At 41.1% G+C, this 18,239-nt stretch overlaps 1 protein-coding gene across 1 annotated transcript in view; it reads right to left on the reverse strand.

Annotated features, from left to right (window-relative positions):
* The window catches only part of LOC139245773 (myoferlin-like), a gene marked incomplete at both ends in the record, with an annotated part of 16,348 nt that extends 322 nt beyond the window's left edge, over positions 1-16,026 (reverse strand). The window contains 9 exons of the mRNA XM_070871280.1: positions 963-1,064; positions 2,155-2,313; positions 2,398-2,579; positions 5,279-5,356; positions 6,347-6,437; positions 7,168-7,365; positions 7,716-7,858; positions 13,838-13,940; positions 15,912-16,026. Coding sequence (XP_070727381.1) covers positions 963-1,064; positions 2,155-2,313; positions 2,398-2,579; positions 5,279-5,356; positions 6,347-6,437; positions 7,168-7,365; positions 7,716-7,858; positions 13,838-13,940; positions 15,912-16,026 — 1,171 coding nt within the window. The remainder of the gene's footprint in view (positions 1-962; positions 1,065-2,154; positions 2,314-2,397; positions 2,580-5,278; positions 5,357-6,346; positions 6,438-7,167; positions 7,366-7,715; positions 7,859-13,837; positions 13,941-15,911) is intronic.
* Between the last annotated feature and the right edge of the window lie 2,213 nt (positions 16,027-18,239).

Raw genomic sequence — 18,239 nt, forward strand, 5'->3', positions numbered from 1 at the left:
AATGGCGAGGCTGTCAGTGCTTGCCATTATTACTGGGTCAAACTGACAGCAACTTCCCATACATGTGCAAACGCAGAAATCCAGAAACGCAGAAGTTGTTGACTGATACCCTACTCCCCCACAGGCTGCGCTGTTGCAGTCTTCGCCAATGGAATCTGCAGAGAAAACCTGGGCGAATTACCCACTATTCTCACTTTTAAAAACTACTGAAAAAGTTAGGGCTTATTCAATCAGGACCAACGGCATAGTAAGTGATAATTACTGCTGAACAACCTCTCTGCAAGTGTGGACTCAAGAAAACTAATGTTGCAGAGCTTTTAAAAATAGTTTTCCTGTTTTGTTCTGTGTTTCCCTTAATCCTATGTGCAATCATATATATATTATATATAAAATAAAAAAATTATATATATATTTTTTACTTCCTGCGTGTCTGAGGATTCTTCAATCCAATTGTTTAAACAGTTTCCCTGCTGCTTGACCGGCTTGCAGATCCCCTGTAGAGGGTGCCCAATCCAAACTGATGCCAGAAGAGGGACAGTCAGCACCAACAAGGCCACAAAGTCTATGGGAAGTGTACGCAAGGACAACAGTGGAAGTCGTTCCTTCACCGCTCACAGCAAAATCCAGGTTACAGCCAATTACTAACAGAAAAGATTTTGTGCAATAATACACAACGATGTCAAATGAGTCCAGAAATTATTTCTGTACATATTTGGAAATTCAAACACATCTCCTTTCAAGCATATAAACAATGTTGGCATACATGATAACTGTTCCAGTACTTAAAGTTTTGCATTGAATTAATTACCACCAATTTGAGGGGCTGGAGTAGAATAGTAAAGATACAAAATGAAATATGCACTAGCAGCACATTAATAAAATTAACAGTGACTTGTGCCTCTTGAAACTCAAGCAAAAATACACCAATGTAGAATAAAAACAACAGGAGAAATGAGACTCGCCTCAATTGCAGTAAGCTGCACGACTGGTCTGATGCCATGTGGCACCATGTACAGTACACCTGACCGCACTGGAGGAAGAATTGGCAAATTAGACCCATCAGGCTGTTGGAATGAAAGAAAATAGTTCACAAAATTGAGTACAAACAGTATTATTAGAGCAAAAAGATTGCGGTGTTTAAAAATCATTCTGCTGAAACAAGACCATTGTCAGATTATTTAAAAAAAATTATCTCACATTGAGGCCAAGAAACTGGGGCTGGATATACCCAAGAGCTATGGGGAAGGCCTGTTGAGGAAGTCAAAGAGCAAACAGCAGGCAAAAAAAACCACACTTATATTTATATCGTGCTTTTCACGACCACCAGATGTCTCTAAGCGCTTTACAGTCAATAAAATACTTTTGGAGTGCAGTCACAGTTATAATGTGGGAAACCCAGCAGCCAATTTGCACATAGAAAGCTCCCACAAACAGCAATGTGATAATGACCAGATAAACAGGTATGTTGATTGAGGGATAACTCCCTTGCTCTTCAAAATAGTGCCATGGGATCTTTTACATCCATCTGAGAGCGCAGACGGGACCACGGTTTAACGTCTCATCCGAAAGACGGCATCCCCGACAGTGCAGCACTCCTTCAGCATTGCACTGGAGTGTCAGCCTAGATTTGTGTGCTCAAGTCTCTGGAGTGGGATTTGAACCCACTACCTTCTGGCTCAGAGGCGAGAGTGCTATCCACAGCCATCGCTGACAAGGACCAAAGCCAGTCAGGCGAGCTGGAGGCTTCAGTTTAGATGGCAGAGCCGTAGGGAGGGAAAAGGCCAGCAGGCTCGGCATTGAAGGTATTCTTAAATCTGCCAACAGATTTTAGAATGACAAGGTCGAAATTGCTTTTTATTTGTAACTTGGTGGGCCATTTGTGCAGATAGAAAGGGGGGAAATGGGCAGAAATTTCCCATGTATCTAAATACCGATCAAACAGTATAAACACTGAACCAGTCAAAGCTCAGACACAAGTTTGCAGATGAGAAACAAGATATAAATAGATAATCACTAATTCTGGCTTATTAACATTAAAGCTATAAAGGCAAAGCGACAGGATGTATTTATTTAATGTGTAAAACACATCAGAGCTGGGGGAAAGGCTATATCTTATTGTAATGGCAAAGTGTAAAGATACTCCAATATAGTTACTTTATCTTTCAATATCAGTTCAGCAGCAACAAGGAGCTCCCCAGATTTCTTTGTTCCATTCTTTATTGGGTACCAGACAAGCCAGGGCGTCATATCAGTGTTTGGATCCAGCTTCACCATTGGAGGACAGGTACATCTGCCTAAAAATTCATCTTTTCCCTGTATAGAACAATCAAATTTAACATCTTGTCCTATACAGATAGGCAAAATCAATGCAAAGAAACCAAATTAAATAATACGTACAACTTGGTCTTCATCAAATATTTCAATCATCACATTCGGTGGATTTTTAATGATGTTTTCAGGGCTGCCATAGATATCAATGTCATTGAAAATAAGGGTCTGGTCCCAGGTTGGGTTCAGAGTGGATTTGACAACTTCGGTTGTCTTGCTTTGATGAAGAAATGAAACATGAGCATATGGATCTGCAAAAATAAGGTCATAGTTTTTAAACCTGAAAAAGCAAAAATACTTCAGGGGCGATTGTACTCCAAGCAAAGATCAGTGTGCATGGGGATTGAAGTTTGGGAAACCAGGGGGAGGTGCAACCTTTGATTATTTTAAATGATTGGAAAATCACAACCTGCATCTCCGCTACTTCCCAAGCTGCATGCCCCTCGAGCACTAGATTGAAGAATCACCTCTATTGATGAGAAGCCAACATAAAAAGCTGAAGGTTTTATCAATTTCCATTAAAAGCAAAAGTGCAGGTGGAACTCATGCAATAGAACAACTGGAATCAAAATGAACTACACAATTGAGTCGATACAGATTTCAAAACAAGAACAATTTGAAAAATTTACAACTATATTAATTGATGCCTGCAATTGTCTTGAGCTTATTGCTAATATTTTATACAATGTACACTTTCATTTCACTGCACCTCCTCATTGCAAGGCTGCTAACTGTTGAAGCACAACATTTGGTCTCAGCACCTCTGGTCTAAGAGTGCATGATAAGGGAGAACAAAAAAAAACAAGGCCCTCAGTCCTGATTGCTATCCAGTGACTCATGTTACCAGGCGCCTTTGTGCACAAGTCGAGTGAGGACACGGTCATGCTTGGCTGAGATAGCCCCCTCGCCTTAGTGGTTAAAAGGCTTGCTGTCTAAGCTCACATGAAGAATGGTCACTTAGGCCAGGTACACCACACAACCTGGAAAACCCAAAAACTGAACAGTGCAGAGTATAAATCTATGACGTGTATTTACAGAGTGTAGCAAGGCACTGGCTCGTCATAACTTCAGCTGCAGGTGTATGCAACACTCCACTTATGTTGTGTAAGACAGAAAAATTGAAAGGTTTTCCTGAAATGGTTTATATAGTTACTACACTGACAAGAGGCACCCTTCCTCACCACAGACTGGAATTCCCACCCAGTGTTCAGTGACATTCAATCTTGGGAGGAGTGACAGTAGGTAGGAGCCGGATGTGCTACTGGGGCCTTTCTTTTGTCATCTGCCAACACAAACAAGCAGATACAAACACTGACAATTTGGTGAAAGACAGAGTTGATGCGCATCACGAGTTAACACCTTCAGGACAGGCGAGGAGAAAGTTAGATGGACTGAGGGGGAGAAAAAGATTAGAATTTGTAATTGCTTGTGATTTGCGCAATGGTTCTCCTCAAAATCATCCCAAACTAACATAACAAAAGATGTACAGCTGGCTTGTAACTGTTGGCCTCCAGCATACAGTGTCAAATATTTGGAGGAAGTTCACAACTTATAACTAACTGCTCGGTACAGATGGGCTGCAGACCATTAAACATGGCAACTTTATATGAACAGGGAAGGCCAGAATTTCCACCTGTTGATATTTATGACTGCTTCCACCTCATTGGACATCGAAGAGCAGACATCTTTGGGCTCTGGCATTATCTACAGCTCGTAATCACCCTTATCTGTACAACAGACTTGCTGAACATAACACTTTCCTGTACAAGCTCCCACAACCTAGTTCCAGAAATTATTGTTTAGGTCATGTGCAGGTCAGCCTTCAATAACTGACTAGAGTCCAAGGCATTTAACTCTTCTTTTGCCAACTACTTTTTTTATGCAGCAATATTTTTTTTTAAAAAACAGGAAAATTTGAAACATTTAGAGTAATCCCATTTTATTATAAATGCACCTAGCAAATGGAACTTAACTACTGCTACACAATTGCCGAGAACTGAGAGAGTCCAAAGTGACATTTACAACAGTACTGCATTTGCATTGGATCCTAGATAAATGCAGCAACTTCAGGGAGTTAGTTGCAACAATGACACGAACCTAGATATTCAAAACCCAGAACATAAGGACCGATTTTACTCCCAGGTGTCAAGACAGTCGCAGGATATCTGCTGCACCCGTGAGTGCAAAAGTCCGCTCAATTTTCCTGGCTTCGGCCATTTGCATGGCACAGATCTGTCCTTGGCTGCACCTTAAGCTGGGATTGACTGGTTGAAACAGGAGTATAATTGGACACCCAAGACCCCAGTATCCTGGCCTATTGGAGTGCAGCAGCCTGAAGGGCCAAAGGTGGGGATCAAAGAGTTAGTTGCATTCCGTCTCCTTTTATCTTCGAGATGCTGCAGGGCACCCTGCAAACACCTCTTCTTGCTTCATTAGCATTCTTATGGTGCCCATATAGCAGGTTGTTTTGCAAAACCCTAGAAATCCCAGGGTGATGTCATGGAGGCACAGACCTGAGGCAACACATCTCCATGCCCATTTCTGCATTCTTGGACCTGGGAACTGAGTGCACCCCACACTCACCATACAACCTTTATAATAGATGTAAACAACCAGCCACATATTAAAAGACAACCTGATTACAATTTCACCGAGGTTTTAAACAAAACAATTACTTTAAAAAGATCCTGAATTGAAGGATTAGAAACAAATGTTCACGTGTGGCAGCGCGGTGGTTGTACTCCCACACTTTCCATTTTGTTGAAGGTTTTACTACAACAGATCCGTTCTGTAGAATTCACTTCGGATTTACTCATTAGTAGCACAGGACTAATATTATATATACATCCAAGATATTTTTATGATGTAGGAAGTTCAGATACAGAACACAATGCCATTTCGAACAGTTCATCAAATAAATTTTACTGGATGAAGTTTGACAAGCACATACCTGAAAAGCTGTCTTTGTCCATAGCAACTATGGCTCTTGCTTGATAAATATAGCAACGGAGGTGATAGATTAAAGGCCCTGGAACAAAACACCAGCATTACCAAAAGTATGCTCTACTCTAGATTACACTCCTAAATTAAGCATCGATGTGAAATGTTAATCCAGTGTGAAGGCCCAAACTGATTCTGAAGTGAAGCAAAATCTTATTCCAGTGAGCCCCATTCTGCTGTGCTCCTCAGGTCAGGCCCCAACCTCCAGATTCGGTCTGCATTTACATTATTCTCTCTCTCTCTCTCATATTGGACAGTGACAACTCAGTAGCCACTGCTGAAACATGGAGAGGCACATCGACTCAATCAAAATATGTATATATAAATGGGAAGCAGCTCGTGCTAAACGGCACATTTTTATTCAGTATCTACCAGGGTAAATAACTCCCATGCCCCCAAGAGGAGGGTGCCAGGCTGCCTGTCCAAACCCGTGGCTGCCATTGTCAGGCCGACTGTAGAGTTGGCTGACAATTAATAAAATGGCGGCCACGGCAGTTCATCCGCCCCTTTAAAAGGTGGACACACCGCCCAGCCACTGGCAGCTGCGCATCGCGCGTAGCTGTCGGGCGCACCGATAAGTGGTCAATCGACTATTAGGGAAATGTCGCTTCCAGGGCAGGGACCAGGCAGTGCACATTCCTCCATTCGCACAGGAGCAGGGTGAATATCTTCTCCACGTCAAAAAATCAAGAGGGCAATTTCCTGATTGTCGGAGACTGGGCTCTTTTTTTTTTAAAAAAGGGGCAATTTCGGCCCCAGTAGCTATAAAACATTACTACAAATTGGTAAAAACACCAAGACAGGTTTCTGGGCAATGGTTTTAGTGGACAGAGGGAGAGAAGAGGGGTGGTGTTGGGAAAGAGCAAAAAACACATTATTCACATGTTAGTGTAAGACATTAGTTTTGGTGAATAATTTCACAGGAAAATGATCAGCCTTTACTGCTCCACACAATTATTGGTGGAAGATAGTCTGTGGCATTATGGCAGAATGTTCAGAACTGTAGCGTTTTACTTACGGTCAAACACACAGGAGATCATGGGGGCATTTGCTCCAAACACAGATTCTGTAGTTGGGGATTTATCGCCATCCTCACCAGAAGCTGGAGCCTTAAAAAAAAAGACAAAACAGACCACGAACGATATCTTTAGGGTCATTTATTCCCGCCCCCCCGGACAGCTCCACTCCATAGCAACATCACACAAAGTGAAATTTTCACAAAACTTTGAAAGTATTACATAATGCAAAAGCAAATATACACCCACAAATCCTGGAATATACCAGTTCCAACTAGTGAACAGCACTGCAAAATGTTTGTGCTCAAATGGCTGTGAAGCAATGAAATAGTTGTAATTCTAAGATCCTTAGAAACCCAAATAATCTTTTTACCGCACACAGAATAAACCAGGCACAGAAAATTGCCTTAACTTTAAAAATATTGCACAAATTAACAGATTAACATTGAACAGATGTGACAGGAGCAAAGAATGTCCTGGTGGAAAAGCAAGTCAAGCTGGCAGAGATTGTTTGTGATACAATAATGGCAGCAATGGAAGCTGGGCATCTGGTGAAAAACCACATGATCCACAACAGATCAAAATTCAATCTCCAGGAGCTCCCTGGCAGCTGTACAAAGAAAGCAGCTTGATTGCTATAGGATATTACAACTCAAGGGATTTCACCGTAAAGAGTGGCACTTGTACACTAGAAAGATGTTTATGACCTTTGTGATGAGAACAGTTCCTGATCTACAGCTACCCACCGAGTAATTTAACTAATTACACAAATGTGCAAGTGTCACAGACAGAGGTGGTGTTTTAAAGAAATCCCAATACTTACAAGAGCACCTTCGAGTTTGAAGACTGCTGCAGCCCCAAGTCGCCCAGATGGGGACATTTTGCGTCTCCATCTTCTGCGTCTATAAGTATCTGATTTCCGCTGCTTTAAGTGAAAGTTCCAGCCAATCAGAGATGCATATTCCCACCCTTCGGAATCCTGACCAGGTGATTTGCTCTGAAAGTTGGAAGCAAGTTCAAGCTAACAAGATACACAAAATATCAGCAACAGATAGTGACGTTTTCTAACAATATTTGCACGGTGCCGATAATCTGATGTTGCTACTTTAGGTTTTATCACGAGAATTAACTTGGTTGCCACAGCTAAAAGCATACAGCCAGTAATGTACATGAGTATACAAGTTTCGCAGACAAAACAGCAATCGAGATATAAATCAGAATGGAAATTAATTTTTAGCAGAAATATTTCGATGGACTATTCCCGCCAGCCAAGAGCTTCAGGATCACACCCAAACCCTCAGCAGGATAGCTAGCTTTGACACTTGTTGCAACTAGCAAACAACACATTTTCTACAGACTGACAGAACACACCTTTGATGGCAGTTCAGGTTGCAGATTGTCTTTTTTGCGCCTTCGCACCCAGCGCCTGCGCCTATGGGTATGATACATTTTCTCAGTGGAGACCCAGGATTTGGGTGTGTCATCTGGTGGTAATGTTATTCCGTACTCCCAGCCTGCCGTGTATAGAAGGGAGAAAAAGGAATTGAACAATGACAAAATGGATACAAGATTTTAAAACTCTCCAACAATCTTGAAGCAGGAGCAAGTTATAAAAGTCCTCGACAATTTGGAAAGCAGAGTTATTCAATCATGTTTGCCATGTTTTTTTGTAGGAGGGTGAGGCAACTTTGCAGATTGCTATACACTCCTGAAGACAGTGGGATACACAAAGTGCAATAAGCAGACTTATTAATTTGTCACCACATGCCAGACCCAGACATATCCTCTGATTTGTAACCCAAGTTGAGAAGCACAACTTTGCTTTTTATTCCACTTCTGAAAATTAGAAAAATCTGCAATTTGGTTGTTAAATTGGACCTTTTAAAAAGTGAACAAACTTGAGTGGAGTCCTGTGCTGTAACAGCTATCGCCATTAAGATACAGTTTGGTTTGAGCCAGGCCAGTGCTCTCTGCTCCAAAGTAAACTTGCCCAGGTTTGCAACAGCCAGATGGCCTTAGTGAATCTGGCAAGTTTCCTTTGGTACAGACTAGAGAAGCTGGAACTGTTCTTGGAGCAGAAGTGGTCAAGGAGATATTTAATAGTTACTCAAAATTATGAAGCATTTTGATAGAGCAAATAAGAAAAAACTTTCTCCACTGGCAGGAAGGTCAGTAACCAAAAGATAACTTGGCCAAAAGAACCAGAGGCAAGATGAGGGGAATTAAAAAATAAATATATAAACGCAAGTTAGGAATTGGAATGCACTGTCTGAAAGATGTGGTGGAAGCAGATTTCAATAGTAATTTCAAAAAGGGATATTTGAAAAGGAAAAATCTATAGGACTACGGGGAAAGAGCAAGGGAGCAGAACTAATTGGACAGCTTTTTCAAAGAGCTGGCATAGGCACGATGGACCAAATGGCCTCCTTCTGCACTATCATTCTACGAGGCACACGAGACAAAAGCCGGTGGCACTAGCATGGCAAAAAATATTAAAGCTGCTGCCAGTGTGCCACACAGCCCTCAGATACATTACAGTTAATCCCAAATATTTTTACCATTTATCATGATAAAAACAAAATTTTGAATAGCAGTAGGTGAAAACAAATCGCACCAGAATTGTTGCATTAGCTCCCTTCAAGAAAAAAAGATGCTATTCATCATCACTTTGAATTCAGTTTGGTCCTGTAATTTTTCATATCATTACAGTTAGGTAAGAATCCTCAAATAGTACAGCACAGGAGACCACCATTCAGTCCAAAGTCTGCGTCGACTCTTTCGAAAAGCGATTCAGTTAGTCCCACTCCCCCACGCTTTACCCATATCCCTGCAGTTTTTCTTGAAGGCTATTATTGAATCTGTATCCATCAGGCAGTTAGGATTCCAAATCCTAACACTAAAGTGTCTCCTCATGTCACCTCTAGTTTGACAATCAACTTAAATCTGTGCTCACATCATCAAATCTCCTCTTAGCCTTCTCTGCTCCAAGGACAACCACCCCAGCCTCTTCAGTCTATCCATGCAACTGTAATCCCTCATCCCTGGAACCACTCTCGTAAATCTCTTCTGTGCCCTCTCCAAAGCCCTCATGTCCTTTTTAAAGTGTGGTGCCCAGAATTCGAACCAATACTCCAGCTGAGCCGAAGTGTTTTACATAGGTTTAGCAAAACAGCCTGACTATCGTACTCTATGCCTTTATTTATAAATAAGACAGACTTGGATTTATATAGCGCCTTTCACAACCACCTGATGTCTCAAAAACACTTTACAACCAATGAAGTAATTTTGGATTGCAGTCTCTTGTAATAAAGCCCAGGATCCCATATGTTTTATTAACTACTTTGTTAATCTGTCCTAGAAACACAGAATATAGGTGCAGGAGTAGGCCATTCGGCCCTTCGAGCCTGCACTACTATTCAATAAGATCATGCTGATCATTTACCTCAGTACCCCTTTCCTGCTTTCTCTCCATACCCCTTGATCCCTTTAGCTGTAAGGGCCATATCCAACTCCCTCGTGAATATATCTAATGAACTGGCATCAACAACTCTGCAGAAGAGAATTCCACAGGTTAACAATTCTCAGTGAAGAAGTTTCTCCTCATCTCGGTCCTAAATGGCTTACCCCTTATCCCAAGACTGTGACCCCTGGTTCTGGACTCTCCCAACATCAGGAACATTCTTCCTGCATCTAACCTGTCCAGTCCCATCAGATTTTTATATGTTTCTAGGAGATCCCTCTCATTTTTCTAAACTCCAGTGAATAAAGGCCCAGTTGAACCAGTCTCTCCTCATATGCCAGAGAGTTGGGCATATGCAATCCCAGGAATCAGTCTGGTGAACCTTCGCTGCACTCCCTCAATAGCAAGCACATCCTTCCTCAGATTAGGAGACCAAAACTGAACACAATATTCCAGGTGAGGCCTCACCAAGGCCCTGTACAACTGCAGTAAGACCTCCCTGCTCCTATACTCAAATCCCCTAGCTATTAAGACCAACATACCACTTGCCTTCTTCACCACCTGCTGTACCTGTATGCCAACTTTCAATGACTGATGTACCATGACACCCAGGTCTCATTGCATCTCCCCTTTTTCTAATCTGCCACCATTCATATTCTGCCTTTGTGTTTTTGCCCCCAAAGTGGATAACCTCACATTTATCCACATTCTACTGCATCTGCCATGCATTTGCCCACTCACCTAACCTGTAAGTCACCCTGCAGCCTCTGCACATCTTCCTCACAGCTCACACCACCACCCAGTTTAGTGTCATCTGCAAACTTGGAGATATTATATTCAATTCCTTCATCCAAGTCATTAATGTATATTGTAAATAGCTGGGGTCCAGCACTGAGCCCTGCGGCACCCCACTAGTGGCCTGCCATTCTGAAAAGGACCCGTTTATCCCAACTCTCTGCTTCCTGTCTGCCAACCAGTTCTCTATCCACATCAGTACATTATCCCCAATATCATGTGCTTTAATTTTGCACATCAATCTTGTGTGGGACCTTGTCAAAAGCCTTTTCAAAGTGCAAATACACCACATCCACTGGTTCTCCCTTGACAACTCTACTAGTTATATCCTCAAAATTCCAGAAGATTTGTCAAGCATGATTTCCCTTTCATAAATCCATGCTGACTTGGACTGATCCTGTCACTGCTTTCCAAATGCGCTGCTCTTTAATTGTTTCCAACATTTTCCCCAGTACGGATGTCAGGCTAACTGGGCTATAATTCCCCGTTTTCTCTCTCCCTCCTTTTAAAAAAAGTGGTATTATATTAGCTACCCTCCAGTCCATAGGAACTGATCCAGAGTTGATAGACTATTGGAAATGATCACCAATGCATCCACTATTTCTAGGGCCCCTTCCTTACGTACTCTGGGATGCAGACTATCAGGCCCTGGGCATTTATCGGCCTTCAATCACATCAATTTCCCCAACACAATTTCTTGACTAATAAGAATTTCCTTCAGTTCCTCCTTCTCGCTAGACCCTTGGTCCCCTAGTATTTCCAGAACATTATTTGTGTCTTCCTTCATGAAGACAGAACCAAAGTATTTGTTCAATTGGTCTGCCATTTCTTTGTTCCCCATTATAAATTCACCCAATTCTGTCTTCACTAATCTTTTTCTCTTCACATATCTATAGAAGTTTTTGCAGTCAGTTTTTATGTTCCCAGTAAGCTTCCTCTCATACTCTATTTTCCCCCTCCTAATTAAACCCTTTGCCCTCCTCTGCTGAATTCTAAATTTCTCCCAGTCCTCAGGTTTGCTGCTTTTTCTGGCCAATTTATAGGCCTCTTCCTTGGATTTAACACTATCCCTAATTTCCCTTGTTAGCCACGGTTGAGCCACCTTCCCAGTTTTATTTTTTTACTCCAGACAGTGATGTACAATTGTTGAAGTTCATCCATGTGATCTTAAAATGTTTGCTATTGCCTATCCACTGTCAACCATTTAAATATCATTCACCAGTCTATTCTAGCCAATTCACATCTCATACCATCGAGGTTATATCTTTCCTCAAGTTCAGGACCAGTCTCTGAATTAACTGTGTCACTCTCCATCTGCCAGTTAAAGATTTATGCACACCCCCAGGTCTCTGTTCATGCACCCACATTAAAATTGCATCATTTAGCAAGTATTGTGTCTCTTCATTCTTCCTACCAAAATGTACCACCTTACACTTTTCTGCATGAGGTTATATCTTTCCTCAAGTTCAGGACCAGTCTCTGAATTAACTGTGTCACTCTCCATCTGCCAGTTAAAGATTTATGCACACCCCCAGGTCTCTGTTCATGCACCCACATTAAAATTGCATCATTTAGCAAGTATTGTGTCTCTTCATTCTTCCTACCAAAATGTACCACCTTACACTTTTCTGCATGAATTTCATCTGCCATGTGTCCACCCATTCCACCAGCTTGTCTATGTCCTTTTAAAAGTCTGTAGATCTTTCTCACTGTTTAGTACACTTCCAAGTTTCAGATCATCTGCAAATTTCAAAATTGCACCCTGTACCCCCAAATCCATGTCATTAAACGTACATCAAAAACAGCAGTTCTAGTACTGATCCCTGGAGAACAACTGTATATCTTCCTCCACAATTGTTTTCTATCCCTTAGCTAATTTTGCATCCATGCTGCTGCTACTCTTATTTTATGGACATCAATTTTGCTAACATGTCTAATATGTGGTATTTTATTAAACAGCTTTTGAATGTCCATATACACATCATCTGCACTACCCTCATCCACCCAATCTTACCTCATCAAAAATATCAAGTTAGTCAAACACATTGCAGAAGAATCATTTGTTAACTTTCGGCTTCAAACCAATTATGCTTTTAGTAGTTTAACAGGTACAGCAAGATTCATTCATCACTAGTTCCTGGACTAACACCCAAGATTTCTATTTTAGGCACCAACACATCTCTATAATGCTACATGTACCATCTTACATTTATAAAAAAGCTTAGGAAAGCAGAACATTCCATAAAAGCCTCTAATAGATTTAGGACAGTTATGCCAACTCAAGCATACAAAAGGCTGCTAAGGGTATATTCATCAGACCAAGATTACTGAGTTTTAAATTGGTTTGCAAACATTTCTTCACATTAGCATAATTGAGTCAGTAAGTACTTTCAATGCCTTATGGTTTCCATGTTACTTGAACTCTGTGAGCAGCTCTCCAAAAATTCCATCAATATTCAGAGTTTGGCTTTGTATATAGTGGTTAACTCTACACTCAGGATCCAAGACCACCTGATGTCCAGATGCAACGAATGGCAACAGAATCATGCTCTACCCAACCTTAACCAGCCACAAAGACATCCTACACATTTATTTCACAGAATTTTCTAAAGCATTATCTAATAAACAGATCAAAGCATTTGGCTTGCACACCAAAACATGCACAAAATTATATTTTAATTAAAAGTTTGTCAGCAGGGTTAAGAAATGCAACATCTCCGGTCACTTTGTTCAGCTGGTACAGGTACTTTAAAATCATGCACTTGCAAATTATTAAGTCTTAAAGTACAAAATGTACATTGAACAGGTGAAAGTGAAATACCTATACAGAATTGAGGATGCATCATATTGAATAAAAAGGATGGCTCGTGACCCATCAGTATGACCAATTAAATCAATTTTGAGAAGGAACCAACAATAAAGATTATTATTGAGGTGTCTGAAGATAGCGTTGCATCCCAATATTTCCATTTTTGAAACTATTACACATAGTGGCAAAGAAAATTATAAAGATTGGGCTGAAAATAAAACTTTAGATAGCTTGTTTCTACTTTAGATGGACACCAGTGGGACATTAACTCTTTCTCCTCTTCCCTCCTCTCACCACAACCATTTTTTGCAAGTTAATAGAAAGAGGGGAAATTTATTGAAAAATCCAGTCTGGAACAATTAAACAGTAAAAATGTTCCCCTCATACAAAATAAAAGGTCTTCCAACGGTAGGTTGATCTCAAAATTACCTTGCTCATCCACAGCTCGATTGACATCATACTCCCACTCCTCCACCCAACTCCAGCCAGGTGGATTCTCAATCTCGTCTTTCGATGAAGACTTTTCACCATTCTATTAAAAGAAAATAAAAGCAAACTTAAGGAACTCTTAACAGGATTAGAAACAGCTTTAGTTAGTAAACTGTACGAATCATAAAAGTTGACTTCAAGCTTGAAAACATGAAATAAGAAAATCATAATACAAGGTAACCAGGAGCACAAAGACGTGCAGGAATTGCATTAGGCTATCGGCAAATGGTTTCAGAGCTTGGTTCAGCAGTTGTTAACTTGGCATTCAATTTCAGCTTGTGCAACCTGCAGGTAGGAACATTGTCTGGTTACTACACAAGATAGAAGTTCATGGATAGGAGGTAATATATTAGCATGAATAGAGGATTGCCTAACCCTAACCCGAAAACAGAGAGTCGGGATAAATAGGTCATTTTCCGGTTGGCAAACAGTAACTAGTGGGGTGCCACAGGGATCGGTGCTGGGGCCTCAACTACTTACAATCTATATTACTGACTTGGATGAAGGGACTGAATGTAATGTTGCCAAGTTTGCTGATGATACAAAGATGTGTGAAAAAACAAATTGTGAGGAGGACACAAAACATCTGCAGAGGGATATAGACAGGCTAAGTGAGTGGGCAAAAATCTGGCAGATGGAATATAATATGGGAAAATGTGATGTTATCCACTTTGGCAAAAATAATAGAAAAGCAAATTACAATTTAAAGAGAGAAAAACTGCAAAGTGCTGCAGTACAGAAGGACCTGGGGGGTCTTTGTGCATGAAACACAAAATTAGTATGCAATCATTCAGCAAATGGAATTAGCCTTTATTGCAAGGGGGATGGAGTATAAAAGCTGGTAAGTCCTGCTACAACTGTACAGGGTATTGGTAAGGCCACACCTGGAGTACTGCATACAGTTTTGGTCTCTGTATTTAAGGAAGGATATACTTGCATTGGAGGCTGTTGAGAGGAAGTTCACTAGGTTGATTCCAGAGATGAGGGGGTTATCTTATGAAGATAGCTTGAGCCTATACTCATTGGAATTCAGAAAAATGAGGCGATCTTATCAAAACATAAGATAATGAGAGGGCTCGACAAGGTGGATGCAGAGAGGATATTTCCATTCATTATGGAAACTAAAACTAGGGGACACAGTCTCAATAAGGAGCCACCCATTTAAAACTCATGAGGATGAATTTCTTCTCAGAGGGCTGTGGAATTCTCTGCCACAGAGAGCTGTGGAGGCTGGGTCTTTGAATATATTTAAGGCGGAGAGACACAGATTTTTGAGCGATAAGGGAGTAAAGGGTTATCAGGAGCAGGCAGGGAAGTGAAACTGAGTCCATGATCAGATCATCCATGATCTTATTAAATGGCGGAGCAGGCTCGAGGGGCCAAATGGCCTACTCCTGATCCTATTTTTTAAAATGTTCTCATGTCTGGGCAACGTTGCCTCAAGGTCTGTCATTAGTATTCTGGGAAAATATTCTTAGTGTTCAGGTACACCTATAGCAGCTTTTGTATTCTTGGCATGAACATCTCTTCTGGCTCAGTAACACTGCAGTAGCTTGTAAATCTATGGGTATATTTATAGTCTGCTAAAAACAAAGTGCGACAGTCACATTTTTAAATGACTGAAAGAGTTGAAGAGCTCATGAGAGCGTCAAATCATTAAATGCACCACGGGCACAGGGGCCATGTGAGCTTTACCAACAATTACACGTGTGGGTTGCATGGTTTGTGCAGTGTGGGAGCTTACTGAAATGGTGTTAGAACTTGCACCAATGCCAGACTAGTACCATTTCCAAGTTCCTGACATTATAATGTAACACTCAAAGCCCAATTCAAATAAATGCAGATTAGTAAGAGTTTGTGACCTTGAAATATTGCTTTAATGTTACTAAGTATTATCTAACTATAGAGAACACATTATCACTGTGCAAAAGAACACTCCAACCACACACTCGCATGAGTTGTCATATGATTGTACTGTAATAAATGCAGAAACACCAACTATTACAATACACACCAGATCAGTGTAAGGCTCCTCCGCTACTTTCCATTCAGCTCCTGGATAGCGGCTGTTATTTTCATAAACTTCATCAATAAATTCTGTGTGACCAGCATCAGCTTCGGTTAGCAAACTATTAGCAAAAATAAAATGAGCCAAGTTATGGGTATATTTTATATGAAATGCAAGTATTTTTCTTTAAACTATTTATCTTGCCTCTCCTCTCCTCTTCCTTTGGTCTTAAGCAGGGATTTTCAACCGGGGGTCCACAAGAGGGTTTCAGGGGGTCCGGCATAAATAACCTCCGGCATTTAAAAAAAAAAGAAACAGACATGGACCTCTGTTTTCCTCCCTCCTAAACATCTGTGTGATGATAGTGTCAGCCCAGGCCACTTACTGAGAATGGAGAGACAGCTGGTCTCTGTCCTCCACCCTCCTCATCAGATCCCATTATAAATATAGGCAGACTCAAAGGCTTGCCCACCATTTCCATTCCTTAGTTGAAGTAAATTAGTGCACATCTGTCACTGGTGTCAGTAGTGGCACTGGTGGTGCATCATACCTCTCCTCAGACAGACCAAGGGAATTTGGGCATGATGGGGAGGTGGGAAGGGAAGAAAAAAAACTTTTCCAATAGGGCTGGAAAAGTCAATTAAGAACTAGAGCTACAGAGAGATTACTAGAGGCAAGAGATTCCTAAAGATACAGGAAAAAAACATTTACCTTGCCCAAATCAAATGTTTTAAACTTCAAGCAGAAGGAAATCAGTCCTGAAGAAATACAACAAAATCAGAAGGAAACCATGGCGGACTGGAAACGAGAGATTAGAAACTGGGCAAGTGGCCTGGTTTGTCAACACAAAGCTGGAGTGTAAGTCAGCCTCTAGCTAAAGAGGGGAATTTTCCACTCCTCTTCAAGGCTGCAGAAGTGAAAGTCCAACAATAACCATTAACAAATTGGTCAGACTTTAGAAGCAGTGATCTAGAGCCATTAACACAATTCCTTTAGAATTGAACCCTTACATTTTTAATCTATGGAAAAATAGATTTTCCATTCAGTTTTGACAGACACAAAACAATAGGCTAAAAATCATCTCGGATGGGTTGGGGTAGGAATGTTCATTGCATTCGGTGCTAATCAGCACTAGTAAATGTAGAACAGTACAAAGGTGGGGGCCAAAATTGCCCCTTCCCTTAAGGCCTGGTAACACCAGAAATCGGCTGCCATGTTCCGGAGTGCAACGGCCGATTTTTCGTGCAATGGTCGCCATTATCATAATTCCGCTCCTGCGGTATCCCGGACGTGTCTAGGGACACACAGGGTAGGATTAAAAAAAGCTTATGACGGACCGAAGGCTCAATACTGCAGAATCTTGGAGTATAGAAAGTCCAGGGGTGAAATTTAAAAAAAGGATATTAGGAAAGTAAAGAGAGCATGAAACATTCTTGGCAAGTAAAGTCAAGGAAAACACAAAGATGTTTTATAAATGTATTAAGAGCAAGATGATAACTAAAGAAAGGGTAGGGCCTATTAGGGACCATGAGGGTAATGTGTGTGTGAAGGAGATGATGTGGGTATGGTTCTTAAATGAATACTTTGCGACTGTTTTCACAAAAGAGGGTGATGACAACACTGCTTTTGGGGAGGAGGAGGTGTGAAATATTAGATCAAATAAACAGAGAGGAGGTATTAAGGGGTTTAGCAGCTTTGAAAGTGGATAAGTTCCCAGGCCTGGATAAAATGTATCCCAGGCTGTTAAGCGAAGCAAAGGAGGAAATAGCAGAGGCTTTGAACATCATTTTCCAATCCTCTCTGGCTTCAGGTATGGTGCCAGAGGACTGGAGGACTGCTAATGTGGTATCTTTGTTTAAGGAGGAAGAAAGAGATAGTCTGAGTAATTACAGACCAGACCAGTCAGCCTAACCTCAGTGGTGGGAAAATTATTGGAAAAAATTCTGAAGGACAGGATAAATCTTCATTTAGAAAGACATGGATTAATTAAGGACAGCACGGATTTATTAAGGGAAGGTTGCGTCTTACTAACAATTTTTTGAGGCGCTAACAAGGGAAGGTCAATGAGGGCAGTGAGTTTGATGTACTGTATATGGATTTTAGCAAGGCTTTTGATAAGATCCCACATGGCAGACTGGTAATGAAAGTAAAAGCCCATGGGATCCAGGGAAAAGTGGCAAGTTGGCTCCAAAATTGGCTCAAAAGGCAGGAAGCAGAGAGTAATGGTTGGTGTGTGTTTGTGACGAAGGCTCTTTCCAGTGGGGTTCTGTACTAGGTCCTTTGCTTTTTGTGGTACACAATGATCTAAACTTGAATATAGGGGATATAATTAAG

The sequence above is a fragment of the Pristiophorus japonicus genome, unplaced genomic scaffold, assembly GCF_044704955.1.
Source record: "Pristiophorus japonicus isolate sPriJap1 unplaced genomic scaffold, sPriJap1.hap1 HAP1_SCAFFOLD_2355, whole genome shotgun sequence".
Lineage (NCBI taxonomy): Eukaryota > Metazoa > Chordata > Chondrichthyes > Pristiophoridae > Pristiophorus > Pristiophorus japonicus.